The sequence below is a fragment of the Coffea eugenioides genome, chromosome 8 (genome assembly GCF_003713205.1).
Source record: "Coffea eugenioides isolate CCC68of chromosome 8, Ceug_1.0, whole genome shotgun sequence".
NCBI lineage: Eukaryota > Viridiplantae > Streptophyta > Magnoliopsida > Gentianales > Rubiaceae > Coffea > Coffea eugenioides.
This window is the reverse complement of record NC_040042.1, coordinates 30,503,511-30,520,511: the sequence shown is the minus strand read 5'-3', so window position 1 is coordinate 30,520,511 and position 17,001 is coordinate 30,503,511. Positions and strand designations below refer to the sequence as shown.

The window sequence follows — 17,001 nt, the reverse complement described above, 5'->3', positions numbered from 1 at the left end:
TTAGTTTGTACCAAGACACTTCACCACCCAAAATCCATCAAGAAATGGCTGGCAAAATGGATGTAAGGGACCAAATGAAGCCAACAAACCCTAGTTCCAACTCAGCCTTCACTCTTAGGGTTTTAGTTTGTTGGTTTCATTTAAAAGGCCTGAAAGTGAGTCTTTAGGGTCGGGGGAGAGGGAAAAAAAGTTGGCCAAGAACAAAAGACAGAAAAAGAAAAGAAACAGGGAGAGAAAAAAATTTTTAAAAAAAATTACAAATAGGGCTGACTAAACAGCCCTATTTCTCAACCAAAATTCGACTTCGATTCTAGTCCTTTAAGAAAGAACTTGGTTTTTGCACAATCTATTATTTTCGGGGAACAACTTTTGTTTTGAAAATTTTTAGAAAAAACATCTCCAAATCACTTGAATTAAGGCCTGAAGTCACGGGCTCATCAGCACTTGAAGGAACTTGTTTGCTGTGTTTCAGAAACTTGGGTGCATTTTTTCTTGAGATTTCTCGTGTTTGTTCAAGTTCACAAGTATCTGTGAGTAACTATAGCTCTTTCTCTTGGTTGATTTAACGCTTTGCATGAAGCTTTAAGCAATCATATGAGTTTTTCATGGGTTTAAACTTTAGATCTCATTTTTCTCATGATTTATGATATTAAGGGGCTTGTTTAGTGTTTAAATGAGTCCACCAGACTGTAGATAACTCGTTTATGTTAAGAACCAGCCTTCAATACCCTTAAAAATGCCTTCCGGTGAAGTTCCGATCAAATTTTTCTAGATTCCGGCTGGTCGTATTCTTAACCCGTCGGAAACTTCATTAGCTTTTTCTTTTATTTTGCTTCCTTTGTTTCTTTGTTTGTTTGTTATGTTTTGATCCTTTAACCCATTTGGGTTATTGTTTTCTGTGTTTGTGGGTTAAGGATTGGGTCAGAAAATTATTTTATTGTCGGGCTTATAGTTAAAACTATTGGGCTTACTTTTTCTGTATACGTGGGCTTGTGCTTGAATTTTGTTTGAGACCTCTATGTTTTTATATGGGATTCTTTGTTAGTTTTGTTTGGGTCAAGACCCCAAAAGCCCAAATTTGTGATCCGATTAAATGGGATGGGTTTTGTGAACCAGGTTAAGAATTTTTGTATTTTATTTTATCTTTCTTATCTTGTTTTTTATTGAGTGAATTTTAAACATTTTATGCATTTAATGGTGCTGGAAATCGGTTGAACTCAGTGGAATGTTATTTGCTAATTTGAGGCCATGAGAAAATGTATTTGCAATTTAGCCCCCAAATTTTGGTATAATTATACAAGGGCCCATAAATTGTGGAAAAAGTGGACAAATTTCTTCCTTTTTTTTTTAAACCAAAACGACAGCACTTTATTATTAATACTCTATCCAGATTACATAAAGGGTGGGCAACTACCCTTACAGTCTGCTTGAGCGCTCAAGCAGCCAACCTGGGAAGCTATCCTTCCATTCGGCTGAGCATTTCATATGTTTCGCCATCTTAGCTAATGTATGACTGACAGAGTTGTTTACCCTTTTAGTAAAGGTAAAACAACATTCATCAAAACTGGACTTTAATTTCCTGATATCAGACATCACTGTGAACCTAACTACTTCATCTTCCTCCCTGTTAACTTCATTCACAATCTGCATACAGTCTGTTTCAAATTCCACTCTTCTCCATCCATTCTGCTTCGCCACCAGCATAGCAATTCTGAGTGCCATTGCTTCTTCTAGCTTTGCATAGGAGCAGCTTGAGTTTGGCAACTGCCCAAGCACCCATCACCCTCCCTTGCCAGTCCCTCGCAACCATTCCTTAACCTGCCTTATCAGCTTTTTAGTCTAGAGCTACATCCGAGTTCGTTTTGATCCAATCTTCCTTCGGTCTCCTCCAGCCATTCATCCTTTCTGTTTTGCTCTTACTACATACCCCCACTTCCACCTCTGCCTCCTGAGCTTCCTGATACTCTCTCCACTCCATCACCGCTTTGTTAACAGCTTTCATTGGATCCCTTCTTCTATCATTGAATTGCATTTCGTTCCTCGATTTCCAGATTTGCCATAGCAGAATTACCATTAGTTCAATACACTCTTTTCCCTTCTCTTTCTTCATAGCATCTTTCAGTTCTTCCCACCAGAGCCAAATTTTGCTCCTATAAATCTCCAGACCATCCCAGCTTAGTGGAGCAGCTTTTCAGATTGCCTTGGCATTGTTGCAGAAGAAGAGCATATGTTCAATAGTTTCTGGATTTTCCTCACAGCACTTGCACAGATAATCTTCCTTTTAAACTCTTGATTTTTGTATGTTTTGAGTAAATTAATTCTGATCTTTAAAGTATAATTGAGGTTTTGAATAAAGTTTGTTGGATTTAGATTACTTAATTAGATAATTTTAGGAATTTATGGAAATTATTTAAATAAGAATTGGGCTGATGTGTTATTTTTATTAGGTTTATGACATGGGTTTTGAGGCTTAAACCCAATGTTTTTGTTAGGTTTTAAGTTGAAAGAATAAATTAGGTTGGGCTATCTTTTAAATAAGATGGATCTGTTTATTTTTTTGGGCCGAAGTAATATGGCTCAAATGCATGAAAATGGCCCCAACATGTTTTTTCATAATCAGAAACAAATTTTGTAATTCGGCCCCTAATCTTTTGAGTAATTTTATTGTAGCTCTAAAATTTTGGATTTCATACACTTTGATCCTTAATTTAATTGCATTTTGACCCCTAAACTTTATTTTTACTTACATTTGACCCCTAATCTTTTTAAAAATTATAATTTGAACAAAAAATTTTCTAATTTTTGCAATTTAGTCCCTAACTTTATTCATTTATTTTTATTTCTCAATTACAATTGTTTCTCTTCTTTAATTGCTAATTGTGCTTCATTTAAATGCATTTAATTTATAAATTTTGGTTGCTTTATGTTTATTTACATTTTTCACAATAAAAAGTGGAATTTAGTATATATTTACATTCTCTTTTAAAATTGTCAATTAAATTGGTGTATTGACCAGTTTGTTGATTTTGAAAAGTAGACAGCTTTCCTTCCTCTCATTTAGCTGCTACTTGAAAAGGGAGGTATACCTATTGACTATTACCCTTTAAATTCTTTTTATGTGCTCCTATGTGCTCGATCTTATGTGTTTATATATTTATGTTTTTTTCATTTATTTATTTTAAGTTTTTATTCATTTTTATGCTTATTTAATGGAAGTCTTGTGATCATTTGGAGGGTATTTAAATGCCCAAATTGTAATAGATTAGTAATATCCTTTTGTGCAAGAAATGTAATTAGATAAACGATGTAATAGATAGGTTCTATTTTTTGTAAGAAAATATAAATAGCTAGATGAATGTAATAGATATGTTAGATAGGGTTATTATTTTATATTTCCCCTTTTAGATTATAGTTAGGGCTCCTAATGTAATAGTTAGGTCTTATATCCCTGTGTACTTGTTTGTTTATGTGCTTATGTGGTTTATTCATTTTCTCTAGAATTTTTTACATTTAGATATTATACTTATGTGTTATGTGATATACATGCTTTATGTGTTTTTTGTGTTTATTTGTTTTAATTAAGTTCTATATACTTTATTTATTTATAATGAGTGCATGACGTCATCACACTAGTCCAACGCTAGTTATGGCTTTTCTCCATAATTTCTCACTAGTCCAACGCTAGTGAGAACTTGTAAAAATGGACTAGTCTAATGCTAAATCCTTTAGGCCATCAACGCGCTAGATTCATGTTTTGGTGTTACATTTATTGCATTTTATACATTTTTTTCTATTTTTAGGTTATTTTCATTTGCATGATGTGTCATCTTATTTCCTTATCCCTATGTGTGCAAATCATATCATTTAGACTCGCATTTCATTTAGATAGTTAAAAAATAGGCTAGTCCATTTGCTTGTTTAGGTTAAAAAAGTCACCCTTCGAATATGAGAAATGAGCGAGTGTAGCTTTTTAGCCTTAGCATTGTGTGACGAATTTTAGTTTTTCGTACCTGATATACTGCATTTTCCTCTTTTAGGTTATGTATATTTATCTATATATCATAATTTTTTTTTACTCTCATCTTTTATATATTCGTGAACTCTTCAAGGGATCATTCTTGGGGTTCACAATTATTACAATTTGCATCAATTAAATTTTGAAGAGACATTTCGTTCCTCTCGATATCTCCTTAGGTCTAAGTTTGCATCCATATAAAAGTATGCAAATGTGATAAGTTTTATAGGGTAGATTAAGAAAATTGTTAACTAAATCTCGCAACTAGTTTTGGTTAGGTTAAAAGGGTGTTTTAGATTTGAATTGATCAAATCTTTGTCGTTTCTTTCTTCAACCGTGACTCTTGAACTCTTTTATCTCGATTTCAAAGACTTGAAGTCGTATAAAAGGGTTTTATTTATTTTTTCATTTAAAATATATTTTGAGTAATTTGGTATACCTAAATTGATTTAGTACACCTAAACTCTTTCTAAAAACCCTTTTTAAACTAATATTTTGGACTCAAACCGTCGCATTATTTAAAGTCCCATTTTAGACCTTTTTTCTTTATTTTTTAAAATAAAAAAACTCATTATTAAACATCTATTTCCTTTTTATTTCAAAAAAGGGGCGTGATAGAGAGAAAATAAATTTTATTTCAATATTGCCTTTTTCTTATGGCCTCTTAATTATCATAGCAAACCAATTCAATATCTTAACTTTGAAAACTTGGTCAATGTGGTTCTTTAATGGCAAACTAAAAGCTGTTAATAGGGTTGAGCGACCATTTAATAGTTTTTGTGTCATCAATTTGTATAAGAAATAATAAAAATTATGAAAACTTAAAAAAATTTACGAAACTTGTAAAAGTCAATTGAAACACTTGACGCAAAAAGAACTTTATTCACCTTGCGAACACGCTAAATAAGTTTTGAAACATAATTTTAAGAATTTTTCTTTTTATAGTTTTAAAGACATCAATTAGGAATTTAGGACCAAAAAATAGAAAATTCAAAAACTTCTAAAAATTCATGAAACTCTTTAAATTTACGTAAAAGAAAATAATTTTTTTTAGCTTGAAAACACGTCAAATAGTAAATGTAAATTGTTTACACCTTAAGTACACTCATGTGTATAGTTGCTGCCCTGTATTTGGTCCATTGTCGTACTTTTTTGTCTTTGTTTTCAACCTTTTGTTGATACATTTGCAATTGAGGAAGGGATGAATTGGATGATTCGTGAAAAAACGGGTGCAAAATGAGAGATTCTGAGTTCGAATTCTCCCGTTTACGGTTAGAAAAATGCACTTGCCATTTTGCACTAAAAGAGTAAGAAAAGAAAAGGGAAATTTAGGAATGAAATTGTATGAATTTTTAATGGATAATTTTTTTTATACATTGTCAGTGTATAATTTTTTTTTATACTGGTAGGTTTAGATCATATCACATAACATGAATCCACTTTTGAAATTCAAATTATGTACATGTATTATACATCTGTAATTGTTAGTGTAAAAAAAATACTACACTATTAGTATATAAAAAAGCTAATCATTTTTTAATTTATAATTTCAGATGGATTGTTACCCAAAAAAAAAAAAGTTAAACTTGGAGGGGCTTTTATAATTTCAGATGGATTGTTACCAAAAAAAAAAAGTTAAAAGGGGAGGGCCTTAGCGAGATTCTTCAAAGTTTAGGGGTGCTAATATAGTGTCAGAAACCTCTGGAATTTTTCCTTATGTAGGAAGTAGGAACTAAGATGGATTTGTCTTTCTCGAATTCGGATACAAACCGAAAAACGAAATTGAGAGCCAATTGTAACTATATTCAAATGGAGGACAAGGCGGGTACCGCCGGCGCCGTTGCTGTCGCCGGCAAAACCATCCAAGAACTCGCAGTGGAAGGCCAAAAGCATTTAGAAGAGACTATCGAATCCGCATTTCAAATCCTATCCTCCATGAACGACGAGCTCTGTAACCCTAATCTTTGGTCAACAAATCCCAATCCAAATTCGTCCACAGCCGGCGCCGCAGCTTCTGCAGCTATTGCTAACGGTATCGTTAATAATGGCAGCACTAGTGCTATGAGCAACGGGCACCACACAGCATCTAACGGCGACGTTTCGTCAGATTCTTCCTCTTCGTCTTCGCATCAGTTGGATATCGGTGTTGGGGTTGGCGCCCTAGAAGACGCTCGCATGCGGTACAAATCCTCCGTGGCTTCTCTGCGCTCTGTCCTCACTGCTATTTCCAACTCCCAGAAGGTAATTAATTTTTAAGAGTGTTACTTTAAACCCTTTGCTTATACCCTAGTTTTGGTGCCGAAGGCCCTATGGATCGAACATTCTTGGTGGAATCTGATAACTTTGATCGCAATTTTGCTATCTGATTAGTTTTCCTGATTCTTTGTTCAAAATTTATATGGTCATCTATTGGTAGGAAATGTTTTCGGGTTTCTTTGGTTTTTTAGAATATTTTTGTTTTTGGGATTGAAAGTATTCCTGCTGTTTATTTTATTTTTTATGATAAATTGGGGGAAAACATGGTTGGAACACAGCTCATCCTAATTAGCGGCAAGGATGCTACCACTGGACTACTGCAAAGCCTGGCTTTTTGAAATTCAAGTTGCTGACTTTTTTCCTAAATGAACTCATGCTTGTGATTTGGGTCATTTGTTATGGAATATTTCTTGTTAGGAAACGAAAAGTAGGGGATGAGATGTGCAAGGCTCTGGTAGTTTTTGTGTTGTACCCACAATTTTCGGTGAAGAGTCTGGTGTTTCATATTTCTTTACGTTAGTAATTTTGATTCAAAAGTGAAAAAGGAGTATAAAAGTGTAGCCATGTTCGTGTTGGTTAGCTTATTATTCATCTGATCTGATATTGGTGGCCTTATTTCGATTTCTTTGCTGCCTCAAAGGAGTTCCTTTATTCTTCATCATCAGAAGTCAAAAATTGTTGATTATGAAATGTTACATTGTTCAGGATTTTATTTGGAATTGAGATCAAGAGTGCCCTAGAAGAGTGAGTAGTGAGACTTAGGAGCATTAGTTCGTGAAGAATATATAGATTCTCCATTAGAAGAACAACCTATGTTTCAATGACTAATCTAATTTGGCTCTTTCAGATTAGAGCTGGTAGTTACCTACAAGTACTTCTGTAACAGGTCATGTGTATGAATACTATCCTAATAAGCCAATACATTTGACAAAGGTAGCATTTGATGAAATCTCGCTTTGGTCACACTTTTGCTGTCATATTTTGTTTTCCTAATTCTTCGTTCAACATTCATGTGGTCATATATTTGTAGGAATTTTCTTGGTTTGCATACATTTTTAGAGCATTTTTGCTTTTGCATTCAAGATTCTCATTGCTATTTCCTTTTTTTTTTTTTTGAAACATTGGGGAAAGAGGTAGTGGGGTTCAATGGTGCTGATTGTATACAGCAGCAAAGGATGCTAGGCTACTAGGAAGGTGGCTTTATGGGATTCAAGTTGGTGACTTTTTTTCCCTGTGAATGCACCTAATGCTTGGAATTCACGTGTTGTTTGTAATGGAAAATGTTTCTTAGTTAGGAAAGGAAAAGTAGGGTATAAGATGTGCGATACCTTGGTAGTTTATGTTGTATCCTACAATTTTTGGTTAATAATCTGGTGTTCTATAGTTTTCTTAGGTTTATAAGTTTGATTAAAGAGTGGGAAAAGAATAAAGAGGGCAGGGTTGCATTATGCAGGAGTTAATATTGAATGTAGTGAGAAATTGGTACAAAAGATTAGCCATGTTCTTTTTCGTTATTCTGTTTTCTTTCCTTCCTAATCTCTCCAACCAATATAATTGGCCTTATTTTTGTATTGTTTGCTGTCTGAAAAGAATAAACAAAAGGAATCTGATTATCATGATGGTTATTTTGGTGCTTGTTGGCAAAAGTGTCAAGGGTTAGATACAAGAAAATTTAGTTCTTTTTAATTGAGGTCAAAGAGCTAGGAGCGACGAGAAGAATGGAGTTCTCCTTGAAGGTCCTTGGGTTCTTTGTGAGTGATTAATAGTATTGGACATTTATCTGCTTGGGCTACTAGCAACTTACTGAATTGTACTTATTTCTTTTATTGGTTGACTTTTCTATTTCCCTGCTAGAATCCTAAAAATTCTAAGCACAGACAAGTAGTATTCTCACGGATATAGCTTAATATGATTATGGCACATTTGAGAATTTAACAACTGCAGCTGTAACATTTAATGTTCTTATGTTTATTTTTCTTACTAGAATGCACTTCCATGGATATATAAAAAATAAACAAGACATGGATTGCAGGACTGATGGCTAAATTTCAAGTGCTGTATCCTTATGGTCACTATTTTAGTTTCTTTTGTGTTTCCTTAAATTATTATCCCTTGAAGAGGGCACTGGATGATGATATAATTAAGGTTAAAATACAGTAAACCCCCCTGTGATTTACGAAAAGGACACAGAACCCCCCCTATCATTCAAAAACACCCAAATAAACTCCTTGTACTTTGGACTAATGTGGACTTTGGATGGAAATCAACCAAATTGACAGAGCGTGGATTACACGAGCTTGACAAACGAGTGTAGATGGCAGTGTAGGAAGGTATTTTGGTAATCGTACTTCTCTTCTTAGTTTCTTTCCCTTTTTTTTTTAACTTTTCTTTCGTTTTAATCTTTTTACTATGTTTTCCTTTTTCTACTTTTTTCTTTTTTTTTTTTTCTTCTTCTCCCGGCTCCCACATATCAAGTTATCAACCCAGAAGCCATTTGTTTCCCTTTTTTCTTTTTTCATTTTTTATGTTTATTTTCCTTCTCCTTCAGCTGGTGCAGCAAACCAGAACCATCAACACCGGCTGCCATTTCCACCACTGGATGCCACCCCTGTTGATGAGCACTGTCATTAGCAGAATCTGGTGAAATTCACATACCAAACATCGTTTTTTCCAGAGATCACAATTTTAATATTGGATTTGGCCAAAAAGAATCAGAGAGTAACAAAATTGGCCATGAAAGTGACGGAATTTTTGCAAAAAATTATTGTTCCCTCCTTGTGCTTCCATGGCTTACACCACACCACCAGTCTCCATCCCGTCTCACCATCACCAACACTCCTTTCCTCTCCTCGTTCTTCTCTTTTTCCTCATCCTCCATATCAGTCAATCATATCTAAAAATTTAGACCCAATTTAGGTTCAACACCATCAATTATTACTTAACTTTCATGAATATTACACCATCAAACTCCATTAAAAAATATAGCTAGCAAACAAGCCAGCCCCATTCAAGGAAATTATCCTTGATGATGATTTACTGGAATGGAATGAAGCACCAGAGAGATAGAGAGAGAGAGAGAGTACAAAGGTAATAGTACAGATCTGCACAAGTATTTGATGAATATTTGATGAGCAGAGACAAGAAAATCTCAAGTGTATGTGATGAGTAATTTGTGCAGATCTGCAAATTAATCTAATCCCCAAACCCATCACAAAAGAATAATTCAAATAAGGTTTTTTCTTTGTTACCTTGGGATGAAAATGGCGACCACGGTGAAGACGATGATGTAAGTGGCAGCGGTTGGTATTAGCTGGATTGAAGAAAGGAAGAAAAGAGAAGGAAAATGGAGCAGAAAAGAAAAAAAAAAGGGACAAAAAACAGGAAAAAGCGAAGTATTCTAATGTAGATGATGATTGGAGAAGACGATGTCCTTTTTTTAAAAATTCAATTTGGCCCCTCGATTTCCTTTTTTAATAGAATAAAGTGAGAAAGTATTTAAAATTTCAATTGAGCCTTGAATAAACTAATGGTACAGCTTGCAACTAGGGATAGTATAGGAATTTTTATCCTTCTATCAATTCAGATGATTTCCGTCTTCACATCAGTCCAAAGCACAAGGAATTTATTTGGGTGTTTTTGAATGATAGGGGGGTTCCATGTCCTTTTCGTAAATCACAGGGGGGTTTGCTGTATTTACCCTATACTTAATGGTCCATATACTTCAGGCAGGAGATTGAGAATTAGCTTATTGAAGATGTATTCCATGAATGGAAGGTGAGATTGGTTATTTAATTTGAAAATGAGATCAGGAATGCTCCAGAAGGGAGAGAGTTAGACTCAGGAATTATTGTACTTTAGTCATGAGTATACATATCTTTTCGACATGGAGAATATGGTAAATGCTTACTTATACATCTGATCATATTTGATCAAATCCAGGTAGTGTAGCCATTATCTCATTTCCATTTCCAAGCATTTTTTGATAGCTTTCACAAGTGTCAATTCCAGAAGTGGTAGAGGAAATGGCAAAGAAGTGCAATCTATGTTTCAATTTACTAATCTAATTTGGCGCTTCCAAAATAGAGCTGGTACTTACATGCAAGTACTTCTTTAGTAGGTCATAAGGTTCAATAGTATCGTAACAAGCCAATACATTTGACCAAGGTAGTATTTGAGTAAAGCTCGCTTTGACAGGTGGGTGATGTAATGGAGGGCCTATTCTGATCAAGAATCATGCTCCTAGACTGCAAGGCAGGGTAGCTCAAGGATCATGAGAAGGTGCATGGAAGGCTTCATGTCTATATTGCCATATCTCAGGACTGCAGTTTGATCAAGTTTCAAGTTGATTGATTATTCAATTGGTATTTCCCTTGGGACAAACAGGTCCAGATTTGCCATGTGAAAGCTAGTTTACTATTCTGGTTGGTTAAGATTGAGGTTTGAAGTCATGTTGTGGGGTGATGGAGAGTATATGTTAATACTTGGTGGCTACCATGTAGATGAGAAAATCTTTGTAAAGACCTTTTCCTGCGAAGATATGTTCTTGTGACAGGCAATGGGCAAGTACCGCCATAATGTAAATGGCACTCCGAAGTAAGGACTTGACATCTGTAGTGGGAGCCTTAGTAGCCACAGGTTGAATGATGCTGGGTTTTATGTGTTGTCCCTGTGATTGCCCTTTTGCAAACTGAAATTTTATTTTTTGTGTTCATGGAACAACTATGGAAGAACATTATGCTATCTTTTGGTGGATTTTTGTTAGAAATTGAAGTTGCTTTATTGTTAATTAGGGACTTTCTTGTTCAAAATCTTATGTAGGTAACTTTGGTTTCTTTGGTACCTTTGACCTGAGTAAATTCTCATCTTAAATTTGTGAAGGCATCTGAATTGAGTTTGTTAGTCACGCTCTTAAATTAGGTAAAATGCATGCATTTTATCTTCCTCGGGCTGATATTTAGAGTACTATATTTTGCTCAGATGATCATTTTTATGTTATCTGCATCTTATTCCATTTGTGTTGTTTGTTAAATTTGTTCTGCTTGCTGGAAGTAATTGCTTCCTATTTTCAATAAGCTCACTGTTTCTTTCATTAGATTTTCATTGCCAATATTATCCCATTTTTGAGAATGGTGAACAGATGAAATCTACATTTTTAAGGTGGTTAATTCCTGTTAAACAGGTAAAAGCTTCTGAAATGGTTTCAACAAGTGGTTCAGGTTCTCCCACTGATCAAGCTGATATCGAGAAGCTGGAAGAGCAGGCTTCTGCCTTGAGAAAGGTATTTCCACATTGTTTCAATTTCTGATTGGCAATTGTGTTTCCTTGTTTTCGCATCTAGTGGCTGTAAGTGTGCAGAGTTGTTCCATAGGTTTTTTCTGTCATGTCTTTAGTTTTACCAACAAAGTTGTGTGTAAGAGAAACTTTTTTGTTTTATTTCTGTGTATTCCTTTTCTAGAGTGAGAGGGTCTTGTAATATATAGTGACATTTCATGGTTTTTTTCCCTCCCGTGTTAGAATATAGACTGATACAGTAGGATGGATTTCAATTTAACGAATTTCTGAACTGTTGTGGTAATCTTCCTAAATTTTTGTGATGGATTTGTCTTCCAAATTTTTAGGCACTGGTCGAAAGAAACAAGTATCTCAAACTTCTGATCGATCAGCAACGAGATCTAATAAGTGATATATGTACATGGCAGAGTCCATGTTCTGTATGAGTTGATATTGGCACTTCTACAGCATAACACAACTCAATGGAAGGGAGGCTTGAGTGAGGCATTTCCTGGGGGTTCATCAGAATATCTTCCTTCGCTTGATGAGGCTACCAATTGTAAAAGCTCATCAAATGAAGGGCAAATGAGGAGCCAAAATTTTTGAAGGTTGGGGTATGACTTAACATCTAAAAGCCTCTAATATGCTGGTCTTTAAATCTTCAGCCAATCAACCATGGGTTACTTTAGTTAGATTGTGAAGCAAATTAGAAAAGATTTAGCACTAGGCAGACTGAATTTGCCTCATTTTCTCAGCGAACGGATTTGCTCTACTTTCAGAGAAAATTTCCCTTTTCCTGGCTCCTTTCGTTGGTCAGTATTGTAATATAATGGGAAACTTGTTCTTGTTGAGGTAGCTTTTGTAAAGTTCTCTGCAGACATACCACTTCGTATTTGTGGCCTTCAATTTGCAACAAAAGCAAGACACAAAATTCATTTATTGGGCAAGTTTGGTAAGCATCGTTTCTTTAAGTGGGCAGGTTTGTTAAAATTGGTCAAGTTATTGGATGATGAGAAGAAAAGAGGGGGGGGGGGTGGTAAATTCTCCTCTTTTAACGATTTATGTTGGATTACGAGTAAAAAAACGGGATTAACCATGAACTTTGACATCAATACTGTTGATGCCTCACCTTCTTGATTTGACATGCTCAAAAATTAAAATAAAAAGCTGCAGCCTGCTTCAATTATGATTCATCTACAGGATGGTAAATTCTATCCTTTGTAAAGGTTCGGTTTTTTGAGTTACTCAAGGAGATTTAAGATGTAAATTCAGAGAGAATGGTTCATGTTCCACTGTGCTTATGATATGTACAACGTTCCCCAGCATTTGAGCCCTAGAGTCATCTCTCATATCCATAGATCTTGTATAATGCCGATTCGTATGAAGAATGTTCGAGACAAAGGCCATAATATTGTTCATTGGAACTTGGAAGGTCGTCCAATTCTAATAGAATCAATACCGTTAGCAATGGACGGTATGAGAGAGTGGAATGGGCATGCCAACAAGCTCCGTCCAAACATGGAAAAGAATATGTAAACACGTCTGAAAAATCAAAGAGGGATCTATTTCTGTACATTGAGAATAAATAATAGACCAGAAATTACAATGAACTAAGCTGCCGCATTTCCACCATCATTAAAATAGGGGGAATATGGTGAGTTTGTCTCTGTTTGTTCATCATCAGGCAGTCAAGCAGAACTATATAAATGGTCAGAACCCGTAGCTCAATGCAAATGGCTGCATAGCTGCACTCTGTCTCTATTTGTTCATCATCAGGCAGTCAAGCAGAACAATGTAAATGGTCATAACTCATCATTCAATGCAAATGGCTGCACAGCTGAACCTTTCTCTGCTTCAGTCCTTCAGAAGTATAGCTTTCTACAGTAGAGAGTAAACTTGCAGCACTATCTCATTCTTTGCTTTCATGGCCTCGAATTACCGGGCCACATAATCTTTCAGCTAATCTAGCAACATCCAGCTATAGGGACAAATCTGTCTGCGTGAGGTGACATTGGGAGGCAGCTCACATCCTCACTGCTTTTATGGTATAGAACTTTCTGCACATAGTATAAAAGGTAGCACTGCGAGGCCCTAACAACCTCTTCATCAACTTTAGTTATCCAAGCATCATCACATTTAAACCATTGGTTTCTCAATCGCAAATAGGTAACATAATGACCAGACTCTAACATCCCTGAATGGGTGACCACAGCAAAAACCTCAAATTCTGTGTTACTATCTGATTCATCACCCTCAAAAGCAAACATTCTGTTTCCAAATTTTTTCCTCACAACTGAAGAAGATAAATATGGTTTCATGTCTAAGGAAAAAGGGAACTGCAAATGCCGATCGATTTTTCTTGACAACCTTTTAATTGGAAAATGTTCAAAGCGTTTTATATGCAAACATAGAACCAAAGGTAGCTTTTTGATTGACAATTGCTTTAAAGCATCCTGTTTCTCTTGACAGTTTTCACAGTACAATTTTTGATCTGATCCTAGCTTCTCTAGTCTTGTAAAGAGGTCCAAGCAGCCCACAAGAGTAGAAGTACCTGCGCTCTCATTTAGCTTGCTTGGCTTACCAACATTTATAGGATAAGATGTGTGTGTATCTAAATCGAGAGAAATATCCACACAAGGATCATAAGTTGAGGAAGTGAACCCACAAGATGCACAGGTGACATCTGACCGCACTAGCCCCGAGAAAGCTCTATGAATAATACACTGGCAATCTCCATAATCTGTGCAAGAGAAATGCTTTACGTCAGTGAAAAGAAGGCAGAGAAAAAGATTCAGTTTTTTTTTTTTTTTAAACAGTTGAAGTCTCGTCCTTATCCCCTTGTTGAATATTGATCAAATCATCCATGATACTTGGCGGTACCAATAAAATCAAAACTTAGTGACAACATTTACGACATGGCATGAAACTTGTCATCCCTCGGCTAAGCAATGCAGCCAAATTTTATCAGTTACAGACCTGATAACCACAGATCTGCTGCATCACTCATGGAACACCGAGCCACAGATGGTTCCTTCTAAACCAGAACTGACTAGTATCCCAAACTGATAGGAAGCTAAGAAAGACCTATCCTGGCATTCGATTACCTCTGATTGCATGGCTTGCCTTCCCTTCTTTCTCATGGATCCTATCCAACATTGAGATGAAGAACTCATGGGCATCCTGCTGCTCATAATTAGCAAGATTTTCTGAGTGCTGCCACCAACTGCAGACAATTATCGGTCACATTTAGTTCACCAAATTGCTAAAAAAATCAATACATATATAACAAGAAAATAAGCCCTGATTAGAGCTGTGGCAGGTGACCAACATAGGAAAATTAGTTGAGGGGCATTATAGAGAAAGTATTGTTTAATATAATCAACTCCACAAATTATACTACTCTAACTGAAGCTTTTAAACAGTAAATGACGCCAGTTCAGATTAAAACATCCTATAAGGTAAACCTTTGTCCCTCCCATCCCTAGCTTACAACTGCGATTCAGCCTGAACTTGATCACTGCAATGCAGCTATATCAACCACTAACTAATACAGCATATCCATTGGTTCAGATTCGTACAACAATACCCAGAATATACTCTAGTAAGAGATCATTGAAACAAATTGCATAACTTGCATCTCTAGCGCAGACATAGAATAAGAAGGAAATCAAAACTAACAAACCCAAGTACTTTAAATGTGATCAATTGTATAAAATCAGCCAACCTGTAAAGGAACTGAGCTGGACTATAGGGTGTCCGATCGCCTGAAAACACAGCTGAGAAAATAACATCAATGTCACAAGGCAAACACAGTCTATCATTGGATCTCTTACGGCACATTTCGCGGTTGTGCCTTCCACTAAGATAGTAATTCCTCAAAGGGGGAGCATGAAGCAATGCTTGCAACACAGAATTCATAAAACAAGTATTCCCCAAATTGTTCAAACCCCTCAGACCCAAAGGAAAACATGACTTAGACCATTGATCCCTTAATGAAACCAATCTTTTCACATTCCTCAAATCCAAATCTATCCCAAAATTCAATCTTTTCCTCTTACATAACCTCAAATCCCCATTTTCACTCCTTGGCAATTCCATCATATGTTTACACATCACAACCTCATCAAAATCTGGATCATACACCTGATCGCAGCATACACTACAATAAAGCTCAGCCCTTTCCAAGTCTACTGCAATCTCATGCCCATCAAAAGACTGGCTATGCAAAAGGGTATGGTCTGATCCAGGTGACAAGCAACAAGTTACTGATGAACAGATCAGACACAAGTAAAGTCTACCCTGGTAACCAGAGCAAAAACTGCATCTGGGCAGCTCCAATTTGGATTTATCAATCATTGTTCGACCAAAAGGGTTGGTTTTAACAAATTCTTGGATCAAATAGTAGCCATCAAGGCCATGTTTCAGCTTGTACTTTGTCAAGTGGTTGCACTCTTTCGGGGTTGAGTATGAAGGGTTTCTTGATGACATAGTAACTAATCTAATCAAGATTAGAAACAGAATTTAAAGAAAGAATCTTTCCTTACGGCAAAAAAAGAATAACAAATAGATCAATTATCTATCAATACCAATCAGAATCAATTAGAGAGAAAAAAAAAAGAATATGGAAAATCTCAAGGAAAAAGAAATGGGCGTGATTTGTGATTTCGGATCAGATTTGGAATCTTTCGTTCATAAAATCAAATGGGTTTCAACTGAATTTTAATGGATGTTGAAGGATTGGATTGATTGAGAATAAGAGTCTAGGGAAGGACTTAGGGGAAAAGGACGACGACGAAGGAGGCGCATTCCTTCAGCGGACCGACTCATGTATTCCTCTGTGGGCCAGAGCACTGAGATAATTCTCAGTTACTTTTTTTTTTGTTGAAACGATAGATGTTCTATAACCTAATCTAGCCTAGTCTAAGGGGAAGGGGAGGGGGTTCAATGTGAGTACAGACTCCATCGATGAAGGTCAATTAAGACCGCCACAAATTGTGACAAATTTGTGGGAGGCAGGGATTGAACCCCTGACCTCCAGCATCACCTTTAATGGTGATGACCACTGGACCAAATGGCAGTGGCTAGATAATTCTCAGTTACAGCTTCCTGATTATGTTGGGAAGAATCAAGGCCATTGACATCGTCTAATCAAGGGTAGAATGTAGAAAATGGGCCTAGACCGTTCCATCAAAATCATCGATATGTTGCACCTCTGTGGATATTTTAACGGGTCGGATCCAGACTACGGATGGATGCAAATCCAAATTCAACTAATGCTTATTAAGGCTCTATTTCATAATTTAATTTAACACTTAAATTTAATAATTTCATAACTTAACATATTCAAATGTGTTTGAATTACCTGTACAAAACTTATTTCAAAAAATAAGTGATAAATTATTCATTAATCACTTCATATATAATACTTTCAAATGTTAGGATTGCATCATTTAATGATG

At 35.7% G+C, this 17,001-nt stretch overlaps 2 protein-coding genes across 2 annotated transcripts; one reads left to right on the top strand and one right to left on the bottom strand.

Annotated features, from left to right (window-relative positions):
* Positions 1–5,757: 5,757 nt before the first annotated feature.
* On the top strand, positions 5,758–12,393 carry LOC113779949 (mediator of RNA polymerase II transcription subunit 30-like). The gene is made up of 3 exons (XM_027325747.1): positions 5,758–6,256; positions 11,451–11,549; positions 11,890–12,393. The coding sequence occupies exons 1-3, from the start codon at positions 5,825–5,827 to the stop codon at positions 11,986–11,988; spliced, it is 630 nt and encodes a 209-aa protein (XP_027181548.1). The 5' UTR covers positions 5,758–5,824; the 3' UTR covers positions 11,989–12,393.
* A 543-nt stretch (positions 12,394–12,936) lies between these two features.
* Positions 12,937–16,365, bottom strand: LOC113781458 (ubiquitin carboxyl-terminal hydrolase 22). Its single transcript, XM_027327398.1, has 3 exons — positions 15,267–16,365; positions 14,647–14,765; positions 12,937–14,282 (listed from the first exon to the last, which is right to left on the bottom strand). Exons 1-3 carry the CDS (start codon positions 16,028–16,030, stop codon positions 13,507–13,509), a joined length of 1,659 nt encoding a protein of 552 aa, XP_027183199.1. The 5' UTR covers positions 16,031–16,365; the 3' UTR covers positions 12,937–13,506.
* Positions 16,366–17,001: the final 636 nt, after the last annotated feature.